This window comes from Camponotus vicinus, unplaced genomic scaffold, assembly GCF_025532165.1.
Source record: "Camponotus vicinus isolate PSW18456_S1 unplaced genomic scaffold, iyCamVici1.0 SCAF_13, whole genome shotgun sequence".
NCBI lineage: Eukaryota > Metazoa > Arthropoda > Insecta > Hymenoptera > Formicidae > Camponotus > Camponotus vicinus.
Window position 1 is genome coordinate 1443088 of NW_028141949.1, and position 26717 is coordinate 1469804.

Below are 26717 nucleotides of genomic sequence, written 5' to 3' on the forward strand. Positions count from 1 at the left end.
CGAACGATTCTCGAATCGCTATCGATAGACATATAAATAATCCAACACTTGGCAAAGACAAGAGTGCGCGCGTAATCGAGTAAGAGCTGTGATCGCAAATAGATATAATATCACTTTATTAGAGTCTCGCATATGTATAGCTATGTTAATCATATTTTTCGAGTAATCGTTTCGAGCCGAATAATTAATCGCTCTTTAATCACATCTCGCTCGTTTCTAATTTATATTAAAACGATTATGTGACGCGCATAAGATGAAAATTGAGTTTGACGGAACCGCGATGACGTAAGATTCGCGTCGAGTAGATTGAATACCGAACGTTGGCGGTGTTGGTAATGAAATCTTTTTTTCGGAACCAATGTTCGTTACGCCAAAGTCGCTAAACGAGAGAAACAAGAGCAACAATGGACGCGGTCGGGCTCTCAAACTTGATCGCCGTATTCTCGGCGCACCACCGGCACGTACGGCGATGAAATCATAAATCGGTGAACGCCAGCCCGCCGGCACTGATAGCGAACAACCAATAATTATGCTAATACATACATCGTAATATATCCGAGGAGGCGGTCATTCGTATATGCGTGTATTGTAGGCCGGCGGGACCGTTCAACATCGCGCGTCTTCGTCGCGCGATTTGCGCCGTGTCGGTCGTTCTATTCGGAATACGACGCGTCGCTGTCGATCTCGAAATCTCGATTAAAGCCGCCTGTCAACCTGACATTACCGCCCACGTGTCATTCACGCGGGAACATTAACTCCATTGCGATAGACCGGCACCTTTATGACAATATGTGTTGCGAGAGGATATTTTACCGAATAATGCGTGTAAAGGGATACAGAAATGTCCCTTGATCTGCTCTTTGTTGTCTGGAATAAAGTATGATATAAATAAAGCAACGATTCGCTATCTATTTAAAGTTCACATCGTTGCCACGCGTGCATGCAGCTTTCGGTAATCTCGGATAAGAGCAAATTGCAAGAGCAATTTTATCGTACTCTCGTAGACGCAGAACCCTCGTTATAACGCGTGGGGAGAGGGATGGATCCGATAACGTTAACGAATAATTATCCAAGCGCAAAGACGAATGATCATCGTGTTACGTCTTCATGCCGAATATGATTCCCCCGAGATATCAACCGGATGCGAATAAGGATAAAGGAGGCTGCGAATCTCGAGACGAGCGCGAGCTGAATAGATCGAGGCGATGGCACGCAAGACGATAGAGGAGGGCTTCGACTTTATCCGTTCGACGAATCTGGTTGAGTAGCGCCGTTAATCACGGCTTCGCTTGCCAATAAGATTAACGCCATTAACGCCTATGGGCCCAAATTAAGAAAATATTATCGCGATGGCTGTGCGCGAACGCGACGATAATAGGAATCGACAAATTATGTCGAATGGCTAATCCATTAAGATAAGTTGTCGCGTCTTCTGGTTGAAGCTTCCTCATTTTTCTTATCCTTAATCCAGCCGTGGGAATAGTTTTTCGCATTCCGCAAAAAAGTATATTCGATAGAGCCTTGCGACAAATAATGTTCCCATTAAATTATCTTTATTTTATACTTACTCATCTTTATGCAAAATCCATTCGTCTAATTAGAAATATCGAGAAATAATCGTTTAAAATTATCGATGCTTCTCAAACATTAGTATACAGAATGCCGATGCGTGTCGGAAATGTTTGTACATTAATTATCGCAATCTTGTTCTCCAATTGATATATGCATTCAGGAAGAGGAAGTTCTAACGACGTACCAAGTTTTTTGCCTTCTGTACTCGTCCTGTACGATTCGCGACATCCTCGCATAATTGTCGACACAATAGAGCTGTTAATTATCAACGTTAATTGGCCCGATAGCGTATAACGACGATCGATGACGCAGCGGCGTGCGAGCACCGTTAAGCCTGTTTCGATCGACGGGCGCGTCACGTTCGTTTCTGTCATTGAAATCTCTATCTGGCCGCCGTACGCTCTTACGCATTAGAAATACGCGAGAAACACGCGCGGCGATAATTGCGTGCGCTGCGCGCGCCCGTGCGTGTCTCTGTGGATATCGATACGACTCCGACCCGGATTCGATAAATAACAATTTATATTGCGTGCAGCGCGAAAATGAATATTAACGTTATCGGGGAATATAACGGCCGGTCGATTTGCGGCATTGCTTTTTCGCGCTCGAAGCTCGAAGATGCGAAACGCTACGCATCTCGTCGCGCTACTAAAATAGGAATAAAAGATAACAAACGAAATCTTTTGCATGTATTCAATTAATTACGATAAAATAGGTACGACGCGTTTATTTTAACGAGTGTTTCGATGAAGCCATTTTTGGTTCGCCTTGGGATAAATTTATTCGCCGACAGAAAAAGAGAGAGAGAGAAAACACCGATATATATCCCATATTTTTCCCATAAAGGACGCATGATGTTCTTTACCGCTGTGCGAACGACGTCGCGAGGATAAACCAATGATTCGCGGCAGGAGCAGAGAGGACTTTGCCGGTCCGGTACAACGGCAACAAAAATACGAATCAGGTTTCTCGCGGACCCATTAATCTCGCAGATTCTTAGTCGCCGTTCTACTCGTCGATGAACTCGAGCGTCTGCGTTATAGGCGAGCGAGGCGATTTCCACCCGAGATGCGCTTCGCGTTGATTTTTTCGCAATCACGAGAACGAGTTATTTGTATCTATTTAAACACGTTTATGACTCTGTCAATTTATATTTCTGTCGTGCATACATATGTGCGATATTATTAGCTTTTCTATTTATTGCAATTTTTTTGTTTGCTCGTTTCTAATTCTTCCTTTTTGAAATATTATTTGAATTATTAAGAAATGTATCGATAATACTGTTAATACTGTTATTAATATGAATCGGAATGCACGTTGGCAAAAGCGTATCTCGCCTAATGTAAAATATCGATTACAAACGTATCCTCATTATACGATAAGCCGTTATGGGCTATAGCGTACATCGTCGAGAAGCACATGTACGATCGGAAACGTACGCGATACATCTGCTCGAGCAGGGGAGCCCAGAAAATATAAAATGCGCGACGTGGCTCATCGACTGTTATAAATTCGTCTCGCTATATTAGGTGCCAGGTCGAGGTAGGGGAAAAAGACAGAGACGGAGAGAGAAAAAGAAAGAGAGCGAGATAATCTAGCGGCAGATTGCAAGATCAGGAAGGATCAAGGAAGAGGCAAGAGGAGCACTTTTAGCGCGGAAGGGAGCGCATTTCTCGCGCGGGCAAAGAGAGAAAAGACCGCGGCTACGCGGAGACGCGATTATTAATCGGCGCGATCAATTAAATCGCAATGGGATACGCGCGATTGCGTGCGCAGGATCAATAATATCGCGGACGGATGTACAAGGCGCAAGGGGATCCTTTAATGCGAGGATAGGTGTATCGATTATTGCGATCTCGTTTATCCGGCTGTTCCTTTTTTTTTTCATCGAACCCGGCCGCTGCAACAGCCCCGCTTCTCTCGCGCGTCCCTTCGACGATCGGTACCGTCGGCTATCGAGTCTGGTTTCATCGAGGCGCACGATGGGGCTATCGACTTTACCCTCGCGATCGCGGATTTCGCGGAAAATACGTTTGCCGGAGAGAATTACGATTCCGTACTTAGGATTCGTGAAAAAAATCGGGATCCAGTAGTCGCGTTGCACGTCCCGCGGGCTCAATCTTCCCGGTCGATCTGCTCGGAAGGCGAGAGAGTAGAGGGTGAAGAAGGTCGGAAAGAACGCGGGTAGCCACCGCGTGTCGTCGGATCGGTCCATAGATCCCCTATTCTATTGAGACGGTAGAGAAGCGAGAGAAGCGACGACGGCGAGATCGAAAGCGAGATGGAGGCACGAGGGGAGGAAAGAGGCGCTTCACCGAGAGGCAGAGAGGATTGTGGAAGTTGCACGGCGCGCGGAGAGCATACAGCTATCTTAATCGACGACCTTTCTCTTAACCCGCCGGAGAATCCCGCCGGTGGCGTTGCAGCACGCTCTCGCTCTCTCGGAGTCTCCGGCTCCGTCGACGAGAGAGCCTTTGCTGCTCGCGGTGGAGGCCTGCCGCGGAAGACGAAGGAGATAGGGGGTCTCTCGGTCCGCGATCGGTCAGGGGTACGGGAGAAACTCCTCTCGCGGAACGCGGAATCCGACGCTGCAGCGCGTTAGAACCGGACAGCCAGTTGGGACACGAGAGGAGATCGATCTGCGCGTGGGCGGTTGCCGAATAATAATAAACTGGCCCCTCTCGAAAGTCGAGGACCTTGGGGCTATCCGTCTCTGTCTCTTCCTGTTCGCCCATACGCTGCGTTCGCGACGGAGCGGTTCTTCTCGTTTCGCCTTAATAAGAGGAGTCCTCGTCGTCTCGATACTCGATAGATTTGCGTCGAGAGATATAAGATTCACGTTTATGCGATGGTGGTTAATAAATATTAATTACTCGTCTACGCGCGCTATTTCAACGATGGAGCGGTACCGCGATCTTTTTTTATTAAATAAAAAAAATATAAATATTGCTGATGCGTGTCTCTCGCGCGCTTGCGATGTAGGCGGACATGCCTGTGATTTGTGCGTGCGCGGGCCCCGTGTTCGAATCTCTGCGAGTCACCGCGACCGGTGACAACGAGACAAACGGACGCTATTAACCGAATGTCGAATTTGCGAAAAATAAACCTCCTCGCTGTCCTTCTCGCGACTACTTTCCCCCGCTTTCTCTCCCCGTGCGAATATGGGGACTGGGACGAAGGGCGATAACAAATGACGGGACATACGTCGCGGCGATAGCTTGACAAATATATATTAAACTATTTTAATGAGAAGTGGCCGCCATATCTCATCGCAATTACCGGGCAGCGACCCGCCGAGGGCCCCGTTCGACTCGTCTCTCGGCTTGCTGGTCCACGACGAAAACACGCATCCCGAGAGAGCAAAGGTTAAGAGGAGGGCCATACAGGCTCCTCCAGAAACGGGTGATCGTCATGTATCGATTTGGGATATTTCATAGCTAAAATGTGAAAATTAATGCGAACCATTTTTAATAACAAAATAAGTTATTTATGCGTACATATTATTTGTCAATAATAATTTTATTCATTGTCAATAATTTGAGAGATTTAATAACTTGAATGCTACAATAGACGTTTTTCTACATGTCAATATTAACTTTATTAATTATAATTGACACAAAAATAAAAACATTTATTGCTAACGGAATATTGAATTAATAGATCTTTCGAAATCTATTTTCGCTTATATCATTACGGTAGACATCGATCTACCTCGTCATCGACATAACGTTTGATCGGATGATAAACGCGAAACGAAAAGTTCCGTTCCCTTTAGCAAGATCAAATAGTCATCTACAAGATTCTCGCATTCGCGCGATTGTCACACGATAAAGAACCGGTCGTTTCACACGTGCGCGTCTATCGGTCCAACATACGTCTGTCAACAAGTCCGTCGAAGTCTCGATATTCGCCGCTAGTTGCATAGAAAATCAACATCGACGTGGTCGTCGCACCTCGTGCGATGGACACGAGAAAAAATGGCGAGGAAGCCAAAGTAGACGGCAAGACGCGGCGGAGGAGCGACGAGAGCGAACGGTAAGAGATGAACTAAACGGATGGAAAGAAGAAGACGAAGAAGAAGAAGAAGAAGAGAGACACGTTGCCTCTCACTGCCGACTCTTCAGGCAACTGTGAGTGACGGTTCTATAGAGTTCGTCGGGTTGGTAGCATTGTGTGGGCTTCCTCCTCGCCCCCTTCCAAACCTCGGTTACTTTTACCGCGCCACTCTTGCGAACTCGTATGTAAAGCATCGGCTTCGGTACGACGTTTAGTACCGTACGTCGTCTATAGGGGCTGTAACCTCTCTGCGAAACGGGTCCTGGTATTCATGACACTTGTATGATCAAGTATGATCATTTTTTTGCACGATGTGTGCTTTGGCCTCGTTTCGTTTCGGAAAATGAGTACAGCGGGAATCATGAATATGTAAAGACTTTCGATCAACCGAGACTTGGATAATCCATTCCAGAAGATATATAAAATCTTATTAAATTAATTCCAGAATGATGTGTTTAAATAGTAAGAATTATGCTAAAGATATACAGTCTTAAAATAACTGCTTGCATACTTTATATTACTCTTAGTATTTTATATATCTCGCAATTTTGTCGAATCGAATTTTGTTTTGATAAAATTCGTATCTCTAATCTTTTAAATTCCCATTAGATGTTGAGCCCATGCACTGAAATAAAATAAGCTTCAAATAAATGATATGAAGCATGATTCGTAGCAACGCATTATCGACAAGAATGTCGACAGCAAACATCTCACCGCTAATTACTTTACCGTATACGAGCGTCTATTTGGAATTACGCTGAACAGTTTAGCGCTCGTTCCTCCTCGTCGTTTCGCCAACTCTTAGTTTTCTTCTCGGGCATCTCATTCCACTGGTCTCGTGATTTTTCACCGTCCGCTTATCGGCCTACGTGCCCGAACGTGCGCATACGCTCGTGCAAGTGTGTATGCGCCCGTACGAGAACGAGAATTCGAGAAGAGGAGCATCGGTCGCGTGAAGGAAACGAAAAGAAGGGGGGCAGAAAGAGAGAGAGAACGAGAAGGAGGCGGCAAACACGCATATATTTATTTATGCAAACGGAATACGGAGCCGGCTAATTGTGCAGCCGCACACCCGCGGTGACTCACGTGACGGCTACCCGGGCATCGTAGCCGCATGTCAATTCGCGTGACAAAGGGTCGCGTCCTATCCACCCACGTAACTTCCGGTTCGGAGCGGGGCTCCGGCTGTTCGCGCAGATAGCGCAGACAGCCGTTCTCGCGTGCATCGCGCGCGGCGCATCGCGCAATTAGGGCCCCTTATGTGCAAATGGCGAGGATTTTAAGCACGCGCTCGCGTCTCGCCGGGAATGATGGCAGCGTGCCATGGACGCGATAGCGCGTTTTTCGAAATTCCAACGCGTAGTTTCTTCGGCGAGTGTGATAACACTTTACCGGCGAAATGGCGCTTTCACGGATTCGAGAAAGCCTGCAACGGTTTGAACCAAAATGTTAGATGCGAGCGAAATCTCGCGCATCCTCGAGATTTTTTTTATTTGATATGCTCGCGATAATTCATCGAGGACAAGGGAGAAATTCCGGTGACAGGAAGGAGAAAAGTAGAAGATGTCTCGACAGAGTCGGACTATCAGTCCGTCAGCGAGGCAAGCGAGCCGCGAATACCGAGGATGACTTCTCGGCTTACTCGACGAACAGCTCTATCTGTCGACTTCGCGTCTATAAAAAGCGGTACTTGTACGGCGAACGAAAAGCATGAGCGACGATCGGGAGGCTGGAGGCTGGAAACGAGAGAAAAACCCTCGGATATCGCTCAATGGTATGTGTCGCGAATGGAAGAAGAATCGGACACGCGAGTCGTTGCGATTTCAATCATGAATTTCTAATCGAGAAAAACACCGGCGATTTGGACCATCTTTTAATAATTAGGTTTTGCTATGAATAACTGGAGACGAGAATCGATCGAGTAAGTGGATCCCTAAAAGTGCGTCCCTCGCTCTAGATTAATTCACTCGATGACTTTTTCGTACGCTCGATAATGTTTTAATTTTCTACGGGCGCGAAGGGGCCGATCGTGAAGGCCAACGCGTGTGTGGCGAGCACAGGAGGGGAGGATGCGTGTATATTCGGCGCGATAAATTCCCTTTATCGGCGAGACGCGCGCGAGAGCTCGCCGGAGGGAATCCACCGCTCCAATTCGCCGAGTTTTACGGATCATCGTAAGCGATTATACGGGCGCGCTGTTGTGTACTCGGCGATGGGATACCGTGCCGCACCGCCGGGGATGATTTAGTGACCCAACGATGTGAAGGATAATCGTATGAAATATCGCCACGTCGTAAGCGAGGCCCGCGCGATCGCGCGGCATAGTACACACGGTAAATGCTTCGCGCGCTCGCGCGGCATCGTTGACCCCGGGGAATGCGAGGCCCCCTCGGTAAGCTTAATGCACGGGAATTTCATACAATATTAAGAAATATTTTTTTCCTACGGAGGAAAATACGGGAGAGCCGATGCCATTAGCTCCGTGAATCGCTTGCATTAATCAAGGCGCACCGGAGCTGCGGACGATACTTGGCAGAGAGTTCCTACCAAGAGTATGATGTCGGAAAATACTGACGCGCGCAGAATGCCGAAAGATTGTTTGACTAATGTTTCGCTGGAGCTCCATCATAGTTGAAGAGGTTCGTTTCTCTGGCGTATAAAGACGTGCGGGATGTTCGATAATAACCTGCAGGCCAAATCATTTTGAGACGATTAAGTGCAATTTTATCCTCCCGAGATTTTCAATTGCTCGCGAACCGATTCGTAATATTCATGAATGCGCGTTTGAATCTTAGTACAATCTTGAATGGAAAAATGTACAAAGTAGATGCGGTTCTCACAATTGCGGTAATTTATTGTGCTCCGTTAATGAATCGTTTTATGGGTTCGCCGAGTTACGGTTACAAGGTGAGCGAACGGGAACGATTAGATATCGAGCGCGGTTGGTGAGAGAGAAGACCGAAACGAATCGCGCTTAGGCACACAATACGATAGCGGACGTCGGCGAACCGGTCCGGCAATTACGTGGAAGATCGATTATCGCCCGTTAATAGACTCTTCGCGGGCATCGCGCGGTGCCTCGCGACGAGAACTTCATAACTTTCTATAATAATTGCCACGCGCACGCGAAACGCTCACGGCGCGTCCAGATTCGCATCTATATACAACATTTCGGGCCTGCAATTGCAGTATTTGGATCTTTTTTTAAAGATTTTCTAGCAATAAAAATTTAATTTAATAAAACGAGATCTTTTATTTTGTTTTTTATATAAATAGCATAATAGAATAACTAGATAATTATGGATAAAATATGCCCTATTTAAAACGGGTTTAAAACGGGTTCATTATTTCTCCCGTTTTCTCATATGAATATCTCGCGTGACTTGCTATAGACAATTTATTCCTCTCAAACATTGTAAAGAAAATGTTCATTTTGCGGTTCAACATTTTTATTTCTGCACCTTTTTTCGAGCGCTTCTCGAGTCGCTACATTGAATGTTCGCCGATTGTATATTTCTGTAGACACATCGAAAGATCGGCAACACGCACGACTATTTTGCTACACTTGCCTCGATAAATACGCTCGTTCATACGAGAAATTTTTTGAAATAATTTTTATATATCTGCGCGATTATTTAAAATATTTTCTCTATAAGCGCGATAAAATTCACTAATTTGGCAATTCTATTTAAACACCGATTGATATTTCTTTAGGATTTTGTAGATCATAACTTATGATTGTGTGTGTGAACCCGGTTTTCGCAGGAGCGTTGCGTCATCGTCCCACCGCTCGAAGGCTCGCATACCAGATGCGTCGCGGCGAGTCATCTGCGATTTATAGCGATAACTTTTATAGCCGGACAATTTGTACTTGTTGCACTACGATGGCGGCGACGGTCGTCTCAGACGTCGGTGACTGCAGGCGGCCGGTTGCAGCGATGCAACGCGACGCGTCTAACACCGGTCACGACGATCAAACGGCAGAGCGACCAGAAGCGGCAGCAGGCAGATATAAAGACGGAGATGTCAAGGGCGTAAGAGATAACGAAATAATTTCGAATTGAAAATGACGAATGTATAACGCGAGAAGGCATGAAATCCGTTCTCTTCCATGTTTTTACATAAAAAGAGCAATTTGTTCTTCCGAATCTAGTGTGTAATATATTTTTTCGATAGATAAGAAACCAAGTATCATAAAAACAGACCTGTTACTCTCTACGGCTGTAACAATTAGGTAAATAAATTCGCTACTTTGATCTCAACGCGCTTAAGAAGACGATAGAGAAGACACGAGGAACCGAGAGAGAGGGGAATCGGGGAGAAGGTACGCGCGCCATCCTTAAAGGTGGAGGCGCGAGCATGCTGAGAGCCTTTCGAGGCACCGTATTTTATAACCGGTGTAGACAGCCACCGCATATATACAGACAATCCTTTCCTTTTCTCCATTTCTCTCTCTCTCTCTCTCTCTGTAGTGTGTGCCATATAGCCAGGATGAGACCCGCGGCTTTTTCTCCTCGCGGTCCTGGCGAACGAACACCAGGACCCCGCTGACAACGAGCGCGATACTCCGACCACCAGGGCGACGGGGATGGTTTTCGATCGTCTTTCACCTTTCTCTCTCTCTCTCTCTCTCTTGCTCTCTGCTCGAGGACGATGGATGGCGAGAAAGGGACGCAGAGAGGTTTTCGACGCGTAAGATACGCAGGGGGTGAGAGAGAGAGAGAGGCTCCTGCGTTGCGCGCCCTGTAATACGATTATCTGATCGCGGACGGACATTCAGATTATTTATATTACACACTTGCATTTGCGACCGTTGGAAGATTTAAGGCCACTTTAAGCGATTGTAAAATGCATTACGCACAGTGTATGGAAAGGAGTGATTTCCCATTCGATTTGTTGAATACTAAAAGTGATGTTACTTATTGTAAGTCATATAATGTAGGGAGTTTAATCTTGATTTATGACTGCTTTGCAAACTATTGTTGACTGTTTTTAACCATACAAGCTTACAATTTATCCCTTATTTCTTAGATACTACAATAAAATTAAAATCAGATAGAGAGAAAAAATCAATTAAGTGCTCGAATGTGTGAGAGAATTCAATTCGTGTTACATGATGTGATGTTATTATGTAACGCAACCGAGCATGACACGCAAAAAGATTCGGAGAAAGCATTCTTTCGATTACTTGTTCGAGAATCTAGGAGAGGAGGTTTCCTCTCGAAGCGAACAAAGCATTTACGATCTTGTGGCTTCGGTCTGGTCTGGTCTGTCTTACCGAAGGGAATCCGCATCGGATTGTATTCCGCATACACGTCGATTGAAATCGATATTCCTCGCAAGGTCGGGCAGTAACAAAACAAGCGGAACAATGCATCACGCGGTATAGTCTCTCGCCGAGGGTTGGAACAGCAGGTTAGACTGCTCGCGATTTAATACACTCTGATCCTACGTAAACGTATCACAGCGAATGTATTTTATCGTTCCTTCATGAAAGTTTTTCATCGAGCAGATTCGCAGTGAATTTTTTTAATGTTTGCAATTAAGAATATCGAATCTAATAATAGGTTTCTTAATAGAAAATGTCATTCATGATATCATAAATAATGAGGCATAATAATCTCATCGAGATAAAATCTCGAGAGATGATTAGCGAAACTTTCGGCAAGAAGAGGTGACGAAAGCAGTACAAAAAGATGATTACAGAGAGGGGGCGGGAGCGAAAGACTAACGAAGACAAGACTGTAGGATGGCCGAAATCAAACGTTATAACTGCAGTGTACGCGCTATCGCGCGGAGGGGGCATCGAAGTGGGCCTGAATCGGCTGTCCGGATCAGCACCGATATTGCTCGGCAATAATTCATTAGCATGATTGTCCGAGTGGAATGGAGGAGGATGCGAAGACCTTCGGTTTCTCTCTTCTTCTTTCCGCACTTCTTCTGCTCTCGCATTTTATCCCCCTCTTTCTCTCGCGCTTGCCGAAAAGAAGAAAGACGCGGGGATGTCGAGGATCCATAGTTCTCTCTGCCGTCTGAGAGGAGGTTCCGCATATGGCCCAACAAATTTCCCTCCTTCCACACCCTAGGTCGATCCTTTTTTCTTCGCTTCGTTTTCGTCTCTCCCTCCCAGCGAGGTGCTCGATACGCGACTCGAGCCGCCAGAAGAGCGCATCGCCGCTTCAAGGTGGCAACAATGTTGGCGGGAAAGTTATTCGACCGCTTGCCACTAAATCATTTCTCGCGGACTCCTGCTTTATTATCCTCCATCCTACCTCTACCCGTGGCTGGCTCTACAATTCCTGGTCTCTTTGTCTCTCTCTCTCTTCTTCCCTCGCCCTCCTCCGCGATGGCCGCGCGCCTCTTCCTTTCAGAGCCCTTCTGTTAGCACGTTGGATAGATGCGCTACTCGCGCTTGTGGAAAAATCACGATGGATATTATAACGCGGACGCGCGCGGAGCATCCAGGGGATGTTGTTGCAAATTAGGTTTCTACGATGGTAATTCTCACACGCGCTCGGGACAGCGGCTTTAACTCGACCGCGAAGCGCTTTGAAGATATTAATAATGCCAGTTTATTATAACGCGCGGCGCATATTACGCGGGACGAGTCGTAATATTTTATAGTTCCCTCCCTGTATGTTCCCTATCGCCATGCTTCCACTATCAGCGATATAAATGCCGATAAAGTACACGCGTAACGGCTAATATAACACATAACGTGTACACTTTAATATAATGCGTTCGCGCTATAATTTCGTTTCTTCTCATTATACCCGTTCATTTACGGCGCTATCAGATCGGACGCGGTAATGACAAATGCCGACGAGTATACCCTACCGATTTATCGACTTTCAGGAGTTCTATTCTAGTCTGCCTATGCGATCCGTTAGCGATCCGCCTACGTAGAAAGGAATATTTTCTCCGCGCGAACCGCCCCGACCTCCTTAATTGTAGCTCAAGATTGCAATCTTGTTCTTTCGACGCGCCCTCTCTACGATTCTCACGATTCTCGTACACATTGTTTTCGAGTGGAATATTATTGCCTGGCAGATAGCAAATTTAATTTCTTCCCGCGCATTCTTCATCGAACCGTCATCAGGCTTGCAATTAATTGCGAAAAAGCTTCACGAAGAAAAAAGAAATACCTGCAGCTTTCTTTGTAAAAAAAGAACACGATACAAAACATGATTCTATATTATTAGCGTATGGTTGAAGAGACTTTACACGACTACTTATTTTCAACTGTGGCAACACAAGTAACCGCTTAATTTATCACGAAACGCGTCTATCTCTGCCATCGGATAAACACGCGAGAATGGCTTGCGTTAACCATTGCTCTCTTATGGTATATAATTTTTTTTTCGCGAATATAATCTAGCCGGTATGCCATCGTTATCGCGAAAAATCGACTGGGTCGTAACGAAGTAATCGATCATCGGCGCGCGATCGCGATCACATCCCGTGATTCCACGTTTCCGTTCAACATGGGCGGAACGATTCTCTCCCGAGTACTCGGATCACGGCTTAGATGGCCGGCGCGATACCGCAAACGCGAGAAGAAACTTTAAACTGTCATTAAGGCAACTCTGCCTGGGTTAAGGGGTTCATTACCGGTCGAAACTCGCGTCTCGGTTTCTCCCGCGTCGAGTTCCCGACGACTGTGGCACACGAGACGACTACCACTATATCCTGCAAATTACGTCCCGTGCCGGTAAATTTACGAGTGTTTTCTTTTCTCCTTCCTACCTCGTTTTCCTCCCCGTCCTCGGCCACGCTCCGCCGATTGCGACGGCAATTACTGATCGACTGAATCGATCGTAATCTATCGATCTATCGGGTAGCATTATCTCTCGATATTAACTGTGCAAAAATTGCAAAAATTCGCGCTCGCATTGTGTCTCTGGCGGTGATACGCGTATTCGAAACGTGCGATAAATCATCGAGCGAATTCTACATCACGTCGCTCGAAGGAAAATACCGTTTAGACCGCAATTCAGAGCGAGAAGTCTTGTTCGGGAACTATTGTTCGGGTATTCACGCTCAAGTGGGAGTCTATTCATTTCAACGTCGACGTATCTATCATAATTCAAAATGGGGAACCTTTATAACGTGGTTTTCCGGATGGAAATGAATTTAGCATTCGATATACATATATATGTGCGTAGAGCACACAAACCGTATAAACCATAGAACAATAATAGATTTAAAATACTTCCAATTGGGGAAGCTTACAAGCTTAATCGAAATGAAAGATTCCGATGAGACTGAGCGTATACTCGGAGTATTCTCGGAGGAAATAGTCTCTCGACGATGACGTTTCGACGGGGAAAAAATGGGAAGGCATTTTCGTTAACGACCTTTCGTACGAAATCTCGTAACTTGTATTACATCGAGGGGTGGGTAGGTGGGCATGCGATGAATCGTCGCATAAATCACACACGCTGGAAGCACAGAGGCGTCCATCACCGCCCCCACGTTCGTCCGTCCGTCGCGGTAACGTCTTCGGGTCCTCCTCTGGGAGGGCAAGAAAACGAAGGCTTCGCTCGCAAATTAGTCACTGGGCCCAGATTACGAATGGACCACCTCCCCGGCGATCCGCGGGTATCCCGTTTCAGAAACGCCGGGCGAAATTAAACAAAGTGCTTCTCTCGGGTGGATTTTGCCTTCGGGGAGGCGCGACGACATCGCGCCCTTCGTCATCCGCGTCGTCTTACGTTTTCTTGCGGTAAAAATAAAAAAATTGCACAACGAACAAATGGAATCGATAAATTTCAATGGTAGGCTATTCGTCGCGATTCTGCGAAACAAGACAACTTTGAAGAACAAACTTGACGATTTTCCAACCGCGGTGTCAGATTGTACGTGTCATCGTATAATTATTTATTATAAAACATTAGTTATATTATTTATTTCTGAAAACAGTTTTAATTTTTCTTGCTTTTATGATTGTTTTATAAAACAGTGCGGTCACAATTATCAAATTATTCGCATTCTTATAATTATAACGCAGAGATATTTAATTCGTCGGAATTCGTTTTAATCGATTCAAGATGTACGGAAAATGAATTTTGAGATTTATGTTTAAAATGTATATTTCATATTACATATATCGAGTGTTTTATTGCATTCTGATTTTGATTTATCCTTGTTGCAGGTGCAAGCCACCGATCCCGATTGCGGCGTAAACGCGATGGTCAATTATACCCTGGCTGGCGGTCGACTGGAGAGCGAGCAGCTCCTGGTGCGCAGTGATACGGGGGATATTTGCGTCCGGTCGCCTCTGGACAGAGAAACAGCGCCTTATCTGGAGTTGCCTGTCATCGCCACCGATCGAGGTTTGTGTTATTCTTGTCTTTCTATTGATTATTAAACGATTATTGTCGACCTAGACCAAACTCTTATATGAAACAATTACGAATCTTAATATTATTTGTTTTTGATAATTTTTGACATTTTCATTTTTATCATTTTTTGCTTTTATCAGCGATATATTAATTTCCATAATTAAAATCCGTAAGTTTAAATATGTTATTAAAAGATGAAAAATATCGCGACAGAAAATTAATTTCTGTTATTATTTGATATTAAATATCGCTACCATTAATCTTTCCGCCTTCGTACCTCGTAATCTAAACATTGAACATCCTTACCTATTGTAATTCGAGATATTCACACTGTTGCGGTGATTCAGTCCGATCGCGAGATCTCGTGCGATCGCGATCTCTCGTTCCGACGACGTAGGAACAATGCCCGTAGGAACTTTGCCGTTCGCGTGCGAGTACCGTTGTACGCACTATGGCATCGATAAGGGGGACGGAGGATGGGGTGGGACGAGACGACACAAGTAGAAACAAGTAGAAACGGCAGCGCGGGACGAAGGAAGACACGCGCGTGTAGAAACGGGAAGAGGAACGCGAGAGGAAGGTAGAAACAGCGCGTCGCGGAGAGGAAAAGACGGTTGGCTATCGACCCGTCGAGATCTAGTAGCTCTGTAATAGGGTGTATGATTTATGTCGCGATGGCGGGTTCTCCGTGGCCATTTCCAACGCGGTAGCGCGCCGGTCGCTTTATGGGAAAGGACAATGACTGCGGGGTCCATTGATCCATCGTGGGACGCTACCGGCGACCACTGCGTGATTTTTTGTAGAATTTTTGGAGCGCGGGAAGAAGAATGAGGCAGGATAGTATATTCGAGGAAAGAATATCTACTGAAAAACCGCAAGATCAAAGAGGCATAGGAAGAGGAGGGTAACTATTGTTGGCGTTATGCCGTTTTGCAAACAAGCGCGCGAACGTAATTGTCGCTCGTTATCGATACGATTGTCCGCCGTGCGAGAGCGGCAGAGTGTCGGTGGATATTGTCAGGATGCACAATAGAATGCCGGCCGGATATGACGGGCACCGGGAGGCATACGGGAGCGCGGAGAGCGATGCACCGCGAATACCGGCGCCGACGTGATTTATATGCCTGCTGACTAGCGCGTCGCGACAGTCGTGCATGTTTGTAAAAAATTTACGAGCAAGAAGAGGAACAACACTGCGCGCGAATTCCAATTTCGCAGTACTCGCCGAGAATGGAAATGACGAGAGAGAGAGAGAGGGGGGGAGGGATGCTCTCGTAGTTAGATAAATTTCATATCTCGAGTTACCGTACGCGTACATGGCACGTCCGAAAGTATACTGTATCTCAATCAAAGTCCGGGACGCGCGGAAATGATTACAAATATCTTCCGGCGATTCGCACGTCCTCGCGTCCAAGACTTCCTCGTGGCGCCGCGCGCGTCCGAGACTCATTAATCCTCCTCCTCCTTGCCTCTTATTTTTACGCCGGCGATTAATTCTTCTTATTGCCCACCTGTAATTCGCGCGGAGAGAATCATTTTGGCGCGACGGCAGTAAAGCGAATCGCGAGCCACCGTGAACCACGCGGGCCAGGTGCGCATGATTTATATCACCTGCTGACGTTCGCTACGCGGACAACGACGGAGCTCTCCGCCTGCGTTCATCCCCTGCGCGACTCGCTGCAACGCGCGTATTCCTCGTCGATATTTATCGAGGGGGGAGACGCCGACGATAAGCAAACCGTGCCGCTTACTATCGTGCTAACAGCGCTGGATAACGCGGCGTGCACGGCCGTGCTGATAATTATTACTTACGAGTGAATCGAGGCAGGATCTGTGAGAGATATCTATGGATTTCCTTAAACGAGTCGGACGTAAAATCGGTTGACAGGAGGCGCCGTCCCTCTTCGACAATCGATGAATAAATACTCGAATAATAAATTTAAAGCGCCTTCCTCTCTGCTGATTGTTCTTGCCGCTAGTTAATGAAGAGAATTGTAACAATTGATAGATAAAAATTTTTGCAAATTTCGAGTATTTATTTGGGGTTTAATCGCCACAATAAATTATATGGAAGAAACAAATAATTTCTTGTAAAAAACATTTTTCAATATATTTGCAATGTGATAGAATTACCGATGTTATTCGAACTGGATTTTCTTTTACCGAGAATATCCTTTAAAGGGGAGGAATCTTGAATCGGTATCGATTACGCGCGGGTACGATATCTTAATGTAATTTCTACGTTAATCTCTCGGCGAAATCCTCCAAGCAATTCCTGTCGCGCAAAGATATCCCGCCAACGGGATAGATTTTATCTCGCATCTTCGATTTATCGTCGCGTGTTGACGGAAAGAAATAGAAAAAAAGAGATGTGCTATCTGTTTTCTTGAAATTATATACCTGCGAGAACGCGTGTCTGCCTCACAATATACGTAGGCAGGTGTATACAAATGTAAAGAAAGGCGCGTCCGGAAGGACGCACACCGACTTCTCGGGCGATGCGCGCTTCGCAACTATACACACTAGGAAGAAGGTGACTTTATTGGCATCGGCATCATAAATCTTGGAGGCTTAACTCCCACCGGACGTTCGTGTCATTGTCCGCACCGTTTTTGCGTTTATTTATTTCCACTTCTCGACGTCGCGCGATACCGCGCATAATCTCGGATATGTCACCGAGCGAGCTGTCAGTTCGCACATTGTAACGAACTTTGAAATCAGCTGTGCGCATTTGCGCGCGGCATATTAATGGAACAAGTCGTTTTTCTCGCTTGTAGTGAAGAAAAAAATAAATTTACGGATTTACGCGAAAGCAAGTGTCTGCTGTTTAACTCGGTGTAAGTAATTTAAGAAACATTTATTTTTCGACCTTGAATCTGTTATTGAAATTGTTTAACGTCAACGCGAAATTCTAACTAAAGCCACATGCAAAAAATCAATAACAAGTACATGTGTCTGTAATACGCGTGTGTTGTGAAACTCATTCTTCGCACATTCGTAATCTCGCTATGAGGTTGAGCACCGCCGCACCTACCGGCCGTATAAATCTCTCGGAACCCTCGTATCCCCCGCCGCACGAATCTCGAAAAGGACTCATCCCGGCGATCGAGCGCGTGAAATTAAAAGGGCCGGATTGCACCGGCCACAAAATATCGGACCGTGCATTAAAATGCCGTTGAACTATCCCCGGGAAGTCGGTTCGTTCTTGGCACGTCCTTTGGTGTTCCGTATCGAACACGTGAGTATTTAATCAATTCTTTTTTTTATCCTCCACAAAAGGATGCTATAAGCGCGATTTGATTTATCTATGAAAGCGCATCGTGTCCGCAATTAAAAGTCATTAGGGTCGCAACAAGCTTTTTCAATAAGTTCCGTGTGACTACGTCCGTTGTCTAGAGATCAGATCGGTGTCTCGATATCTCGATATTGTCCATGCGTCGTCACGGATACTTGGTCCTTCTATAGACGAGAGGCCGGGGCACAAGAGACCGTGGTAGCACGGGATGCGAGAGACCGGACCCTTGACGCATGACTCCAATGACACTCGTACCTATAAATCTCCTCGCGCCTGAGAGAGCGCTCCGCACGGTCCGAGTCCATACATTACTATGAGTTACGGTTGTAAACCGTTTAAACATCGGATTACCCGTTTTACATACACTGTCTTTGATATTAACACTTGCGTCATGCTTCGCCTAAATCCACGGCGACGACCAGGAGCTCGCAGTACTCTGTTACACTATCTGATTTCTCGCCGATATTGCGCTCTTAGAAAAGATACAAAAATAATACTAGTAATCTGTGATTATCATTTGCAAAATGCGTGCGAGAGACACAGCCCAGCGCAATTTATAGCGAATTTGACAAATAAGGAATTCTCTACGACTTAGCGTTCTGTATCATGAGACAACTAAATTACTTGCCGGATTAGACGATCGCACATTGAACGCTGCATGTATACGAACGAGACAAATGAATGGTCGCGTAATAATTTTTCCTGTAAAATAACAATCTCATTATCAGTTATATTTTCTAATTTTATTGTACGCGTAGTTCACCGATTGTAGTTAATCGATCTATCAGCAAAGCTATTATCCGAGAGATCGTGATGTCTAAAAGAGCGTGGTCGTTAAGACACTGCGAGATGCGGCCATTTGGGGACCCCATAAGCTTCTCGTGTTTGAAATATTACTACGAACGGCGCATTACCCCCCCGCGCGGGAGTAAAAGAGCTCACGTCGACGCACACGTGCTCGCGCGTGTCCGAATAAAATGCCAGAGAAAGAGAGAGAGGATACCGAGCGAGAAAAAAAAACTGAAGAAAGAACGCAGTGAGAAAAGAGCGAGATGAAACGAAAACCTGTGAAAGGAGAGAGCGAGAGAGGCCAGCGGCTGATTGGATCCGAGAAGAGGCTGCGGTCCGTGATTTATGCCGACCGGCTTCGGGCGCGTCCCCGTAGATTCGTTCTCTACGTCGGCTAATACCCCGACATTATTTGGCTCAATAAGAGGATTTCGGCCGGGAATGAAATAAACATAATCGCTCTCGACCGCGCACTTCTTTCTCGCTTCCATGTGAAATGCGCGGATAAGTGTATAGTATAAAGGCCACCTCATAGATTTTTTTAAAACTCGCATAAAACTCTGAATGATGACTCTAAATATTAATAAAACACACAACATAATAATATATTATAATATTATGCGCTATTATTTCTGCAGGTACTTATATTCGTAATAACTTGAAACCATTACTTTGATATAACGAGACAAACGATTCTTAAGATTGTAACAATCACAATATTAATTGCGGACTGCGTTCAATTCTCTGCTTTCAATTCTTATGGTAATTTTTTTATCAACATTTCCGATACATTTCCCGATTGCGTTTATTTACAGACAATATTTATTCTTGTAATTTAAATTTTTCAGTAATTTTTTAAATGTTTAATATAATGTATGAGTATGGTCACATGGAGTTTACCTGACGGAATTGTCGCATGTCGATGCGATATACTATATTTACGCATAACAATTATACAATAATAATATGGAATAAATTATATAATAAACCGTATATGAATAGTAAAATAATTAGAAAATTTGTTTAAATTATTCTACTTCTTCATACTTGATCTTACTAATTTTATAACAATTTTGTTACAAACTAATTATAAATTATTAATAAATCAATCATTATATATTTACAGGTGGATTAAGCACTATAGCGATCGTGCGCATTGAAGTGACGGACGTGAACGACAACTGGCCAATCTTCGAGCCGCGTAAATATAACGTGACCTTGCGTAGCGACAACACCATACACGGTCCAATCTTGAAGGTAGTAGCGACCGACCTTGATGCCGGGCTTTCCGGCCAAATCGCCTATCGTATCGCTAGCGGCAACGAGGCCGGAGTCTTTCGCATCGATCGAAACACCGGCGAGCTGCACGTGGCGAGACCAAGCTTGCTCTCGCGATCGTCGTTGCATCAGCTCAACGTGACGGCGACTGACGCGGCCGGCTTGAAGAGCCTCGTTGACGCCGAGGTCAAGGTCACCGTCTCTTCCGCTGGACACAGAATCGCCACTTGTGAGAAACCGCGCTACACTGTCACGGTCAAGGAAAGCATCCCGCAGAACAGCATCGTCGGCGGCGTAAAGGACACCACGACAGCGTCATCCTCCTCGACAGGTACGTCAATTCGCTTTTATGCAAAGTTCTTTTATTGGTCGACCGTTACGTCTCGCAACCCATCATCGCTCGATGTAACCACGGACGCATGTCGAGAATATCATTACGACTGTCACTCGATGAATAACAAAGATTTTCCTCATCGATGTGCCGCATAAATTTGATAAATTTATGAGCAATTATATCAAGGAGTGTTGTTTCCTGATGTACAATTTTCGCGCATCATTCTTGTATTAATGTGCGTTGATGATTTTTTCGTTGCTTAATCAAATTTAAAGTTTGTACTTAGAAGAATACTTAGCAGAAAATTTATCTTTACGCGACGTCACGATACATGACAGCGAACATGTTTGCATACCGGAGTTAATCTGGTCGATTCTAGAACGAAGGTACCATCTCCGATCCGGCAAATGCCTCGAAAACGTATTCCACGCGCGGTGCTACCGCGTTAGCATAGTCGCGTCACGAGTAAAATGCCGAAGACTTCACAAACGCCTACGTATACGTGAACGTACGTTCAGGCACGACGCTCGGCCTTAAAAGCTGAAGCGCATTACGAATGAAGATATCCACGCCGCCTTTTCCTCTTTATACGAGATACGTAAAGCGCAGCGCTACACGACGGGACGCCTCGATATACTTTGGTGAGCACGCGCAAGTCCCACGTATCCGCGCGCTATTTAAGGATATTCATGTTTCATGTAGCGCCGAACATGCGACGACAATATAGGTGTCGAGAAAAAAATTTCGTAAATTTCCAGTCAGCGTGTCGAACGTAAGAGCTTTTGTCCGTGACTTTAGCAAAAGATAGGTTAGCGGGGAAAGAGGTTCTTTCCGATCGAGCCAAACAGGTGGTCATCGAAAGAAGGGGAGGAATAGAAGAAGCGGGAGAAGACTAAGATTACGGAGCGAGAAGGAAAGGAAGCGAGGGGGGAGATTGAGCTCCGGTAAGGTCGCGGACGGGTGGGTGGATTACTTCGTGCCGATATATCGAGACACCGGATAGAGGAGAGAGAGCCAGGGAAAAAAGGGGGAGGGAGGGGAGGAGGGAGAGGGAGACCCGAGGAGAGGTACGTATCCGTGTTTCCACACTGGTGGTACATCTGATGCAAGATAGGCCGCGTCACGACCCGCGCTCACCGCGCCATATACCCGATGCACCGTGTAAACTGTCCTGCACGGTACCGAGCGGTACGGCACGGTACGTTATAGGCTCGTGGATACTGGATAGTTTACACGCTGGTGCCTTACCGGTTGGTCGTATTGTTCGCCCCGGCGTGGCCCGCATATGCGGCCTGTTGCATATCAATGCGCGAGGCATCGAGTATGTACCTTCTTCGCTGAGCGACGACGTGGATCTCTTTCTTTCTCTCTCCCTTTCTCCATGTGTCCTTCCTTCTCTCTCTCCTCGGTTCCGCTTGTCCCGTCTCTCTTTCTCCCGCGAGAGCATACCGACTACGAAACGAGAGAAAGGAGAAGGATCTCTGGACGTAAGCTGCGCTATCCGAGGTTAAAAAGTATCCTGACCCCGTACGACGCACGGCCTCGATTCATAGTAGATTCTCAGTTGTCGTCTTCGTCGTTGCCGTTGTCATTGTCGTGGTGTCGGTCTCCCTCGTAGGGATGTTCAAGCGCGATCTACCGCGATCAGGAAACGCATTTCTCAGATTCTTCACACTGGTATTACAGCAATGACACGCGTAGATAAATCGTAATTATGTGATCGTTGTGATGGACAAGTGAGTCTATACAAAATGTAATTCAAACGCAGCTTCGTTATCTCTTCATTTCTTCGTAATGTTATAATCCCAGGAAGCTAAACTCAATGTGCTGTCTGCACAATTTTTGGCAGGATAATCTTATGCCGTCGTATATTCCGCGCAGTGTCGGTTAAAAATCTGTACCCCTTAAGAAGAGACTGGCAAATAAAATATAAAATATGATAAAAGGCAACGGGAAGCGCCTTGTATACATGACGTGAAACAACGAGCGCCGTCTCGCGCGTTGCGCATTCAAAGTTGTCCTTCCGGCATCGGCGCAATCGACCGGTCGGTTTCAGAACCCGACTTCCAATCGGCCACGCGTCCGGCCGAGAACCAGTTCGCGCAGAAGAACGCGGCCTGACACTCAGGCCCGCAATATTTGACACACGGCAGCCAATCAGATTATCAGATTAAAGTTGAACGGGGCCGGCGATCGTCGGCACAGGTGGGGTTCGTTTCGGTTGTGTGAGAAAGAGAAGGGGAGAAATCTCGCGGGCGCGCATTGACGTACACCGGCGATCCGTTTTGCGACACCTGTTTCGATAAATCAGATCGAGTCAGAGACGAAATGGGATGAAATGGCACTCGGCTTCGCGTTTCGATTGAATCAGTTATATTGATCGATCGATTTCTAACGAGACAGCTACAAAGCGACGATGAGATCTTTACTGTATCATAAAATACTTTTATTTTAATATAATTTTCTAATATTAGTAGAAATATATTGTATTGACATTGATATATCGATTAATCTAAAATAATTTATAATGTTAAATTTTAAAGATTATCTGTTTGTTTTTTCAAGAATATGGTGCGTGTTTGCAGTCAAAGTCCTGATTCGCGAATATATTCGTTGTCAGCGGATGTTCCATTAATCAAATTAATTTTAAGATAATCAATGCTTTTTTATCTCGATTGCGAGATACTAAACTATCAAATTGAGTCAAACGTAAAACATCGAGACACAAAGGCTACTTTACTACCATCCATTCTGATAAGCAAACTTTGCCCGAATCCTCTTTGAATCGCAAAAGAGATTATTAAGAAACGAAAGCCGACGAAAGAACGATCATTTCGATTTAAAAAAACTATTAAAACTGACATAGAATTCCGTATCGAGAAGCAGTCGTTTGGTTTGCGAATAGTTATGCTTCCATAAAACCTGGCGATAAAGTGAAAAATCATTTGACGTTTACGGTTGAGTTTATGGTAGAGAGTCATCGACTAGAAAAGACTAGTCTTATCTTATCCACGGACGAGCGGTCGAATCCAGCGAGTTGAATGTATTGTCCAAGAAAGTAGAAAATGTCCAGAAATCGTGATGACGCGGATTCGAAAATTAATGAAACATGGAGATAAATCGAAATTGAGCGCAGAAGAAACCGATTATGATCGAAATCGAATCGTCTGACCTTGTTTTGCTTAAAGTGCTCTTGCAGCGTGCATGGAAAGAGCGTGCAGCGAAAGCGGGAGTGATGGATACATAAAAAATACCACGGGATTAGTGCCATTGGAGCGAATCGTGTGGGAAATCGATGCTGCAAACGCGCGACGAGACCAGTCAATCGGTCGGATAGTACTACACACCGATAGTTTGCTCTCTTCTTGGTCGCGAGAATCCGTGAACATAAAACAAGATAGCTGTTGTTGAACAGCGGTTTCGCAGCACGCGGAAGAAGCGATAACGACGGTAACAAGCATCTTCGTTAGAAAGCTGACGTGCAATCGGTGACTGCTCATCAAAAAGTCACACTTTCCTTCTCTCGCCGACTTTCTTGCGATTATGCATCTCGGTGATTTGCGGTCAAAGTTTCGAAAAGTAATAAAAGGCGCGTATGATAAATATAGTTTCGCATAGTTGAGCTTAGGTTAAATGTCTGAAATTTTTTGCAAATATTATTTTTTACTATTAATCCGCTCATATTTATGGCGATTCGTTATTTTTGAATTCAAAGCTAATTAGTAACGCAGCGAATTTTGATTTTGCCAAACACTCTTGGATCGAATATTTCGTGTACTTTTCGGGGCCTGGCATTCTTGTCGAAAGAATGCGCGCTTCTCGAGTGCCGGTCGGGAAGACACGAGCCGAACGAAGAGATTGGAACGAGCGAGACGAGGAAGAGGGATACGAATGCGAAAGGAGTCGGGGAGGGAGGGAGAGAGGAGGAAGAGGTGGAGGTGGACCGTCGTCGTCGCCGAGGTCGCATAAATCGTCGTGAGTCGGATTCCGGGCAGCCGAACGCAAGCCGCCATTGTCCGAGACTTTTTGCCCCTCTCTCCCTATCGAGGGGGCTGCCGCTACGAAGCTGCACTCTTTGCATATGCTTTAAATATCGCCGCTCAGCGCGCTCGCTTTGAGAGCTCCCACGTCCCTTCCTCTTCTGTCTTCCCTGCGCGAAGAAAAGACAGCGAGTGCGGCGAGGGGCACAGGAGGGTGAGAGTAGGAGGAATGAAAGATGAAGAATGTCGGCGGAAAGAGAGAGAGAAAGAGGAGCCCAAAATTCGCTGACTGTCGACTGTCCTCTCGTCGCAATTGGCGGATCGCATTAGATGCATCTCACCCCGCGATTCGTATCTCGCATTCTCTCGAGAGCGTCGCCGCGTGATTGTGCGTATCGGAGAAACGTAAAATAAATAATTTTGATTTTACGACAGGATGCGCGTATCTAAGCCATTTAGTTTTACAACATTTGCAAATTTAACCGTCCAAATTTTTAATGGGGTAACAAGTAAATAAAAAAAGGTGGGAAATCGGGAAACACAGGATCGATATTTCAAGAAAACTATTTCAACCGAACATCCCATCTTAATCTTATCCGTGCGACATAGTCTGTTTTTAACCAGTTTAACGATGACACCATAAAGATCAACGTGCATTGCAGTCGTTTAAGACCGACCATAAAGATACATCCGGATATAACGCGCGTGAAACGATCTGGCCGTAACGTCTCAAAATAGCGTATAATCCGCCACTCTCGTCGACTATCAAATCGTTGACTAAGAAATGTTCGTTCGAATTAAAGATACGCTCAAGTTACTTCATTTTTATGTGTTAATTATTGTCTCATTACGCATGGATTCATCAGCTCGAGATACACAATATATTTCTTCCACGAACGCAATCAAAGCGTGATGCATTCCGTCTCTTTTTCCGCGCCATTAGATCGGCAGATTGTGTTTCTCTTCTTCGTCCTCATCCTCGTTTCTCTTGTTCAATCTTCGCGAGTCTCGCTACTCTCCTCTCTCCGTTGCACGGATGGTTCTTTCTCTTTCATGCACGTCGTGCTTTCGCCAGACTTGCAAATTTCACGGGACGATCGGCCCTACCATCGCGGACCTCGAAGACGGGCGGCCCGACTTAAACTCGCGTCGGGAAGATTCGCGGATAAAGATACCTGCCACGCTGCCAGGAAGACGACCGCTCGGGTTCTGATTTGCGTAACCTTCCCGGAACTTTGTTTGCCCGCACCTTTCCTTCGCGGCATTCTGTTTCGACTTTACGAAACAACCCTCTCTCTCTGCACCCCCGCCGATTTCACGAATCGCTTTCTTCCTGTACTTTGTTCCTCGATTGTTATTTAAAATTATGCACGCCACCGCCTTTGTCCCCGAGGTTTTAATTAGTTTCCTTCGCGTATATATATAGCCGAGAGGAATCGAGGCGTATAAAGTTGCGCGTAATTAATTTACCTTGTCGCCGACTATACATTCGATGTTTTCATTACTCCTCTGCTGGGTATGGCTGTCATGAGAGATATATTTTTTGGCGAATAGGGGGTTACGAGATTATCACTTCGTATTATCTATGCGCGAGTGTATTTATAATACTTATTATCAACGAGATAATAAGGACCCTCTTACATTTTTATAATTTTATTTCAGTAACCACTCGAGAAAAATAAATTTACAGGAAAGACTGATGCAAAATTGCGTTAAATTTTTTTGTTGCAACCGAAAAGACTACTTTGTTCCTGCATAATTGACGTGCGTCCTTTGAATCAATATGTATTAACATTTTTAAAGAGGGAAGAAAGACATAAGGTATAAACGAAAAGAAAGAGGGAGAAGGCTGAGATATGATAATCCTATTTGCTGATCGTTCTCTTGGTCGATCTTCCGTGGTTTTATATCATTTTCGACGACAGCTATTTATTGCCGAATGCAAATCGCTCACTGAAAAAAACTGACTGTATATGTTGACAAGCAAAGACGTACCGTGAGAATGATAGATGAAATAAATGTGTGCGAGCTATTTATTAAATTTAATTCGAGTGATAAACATTGTCGAC

The 26717-nt window shown here is 45.4% G+C and overlaps 1 protein-coding gene across 4 annotated transcripts in view; it reads left to right on the top strand.

Moving 5' to 3' along the window:
• Ds (dachsous cadherin-related 1) overlaps positions 1-26717 on the top strand; it is a 299205-nt gene that overhangs the window by 231020 nt on the left and 41468 nt on the right. For 3 of the 4 annotated variants that reach the window (XM_083086173.1, XM_083086176.1, XM_083086175.1), the window contains 2 exons: positions 14783-14963; positions 20183-20665. In XM_083086173.1, coding sequence (XP_082942299.1) covers positions 14783-14963; positions 20183-20665 — 664 coding nt within the window. The remainder of the gene's footprint in view (positions 1-14782; positions 14964-20182; positions 20666-26717) is intronic. The other variant, XM_083086174.1, reaches the window with a different exon arrangement.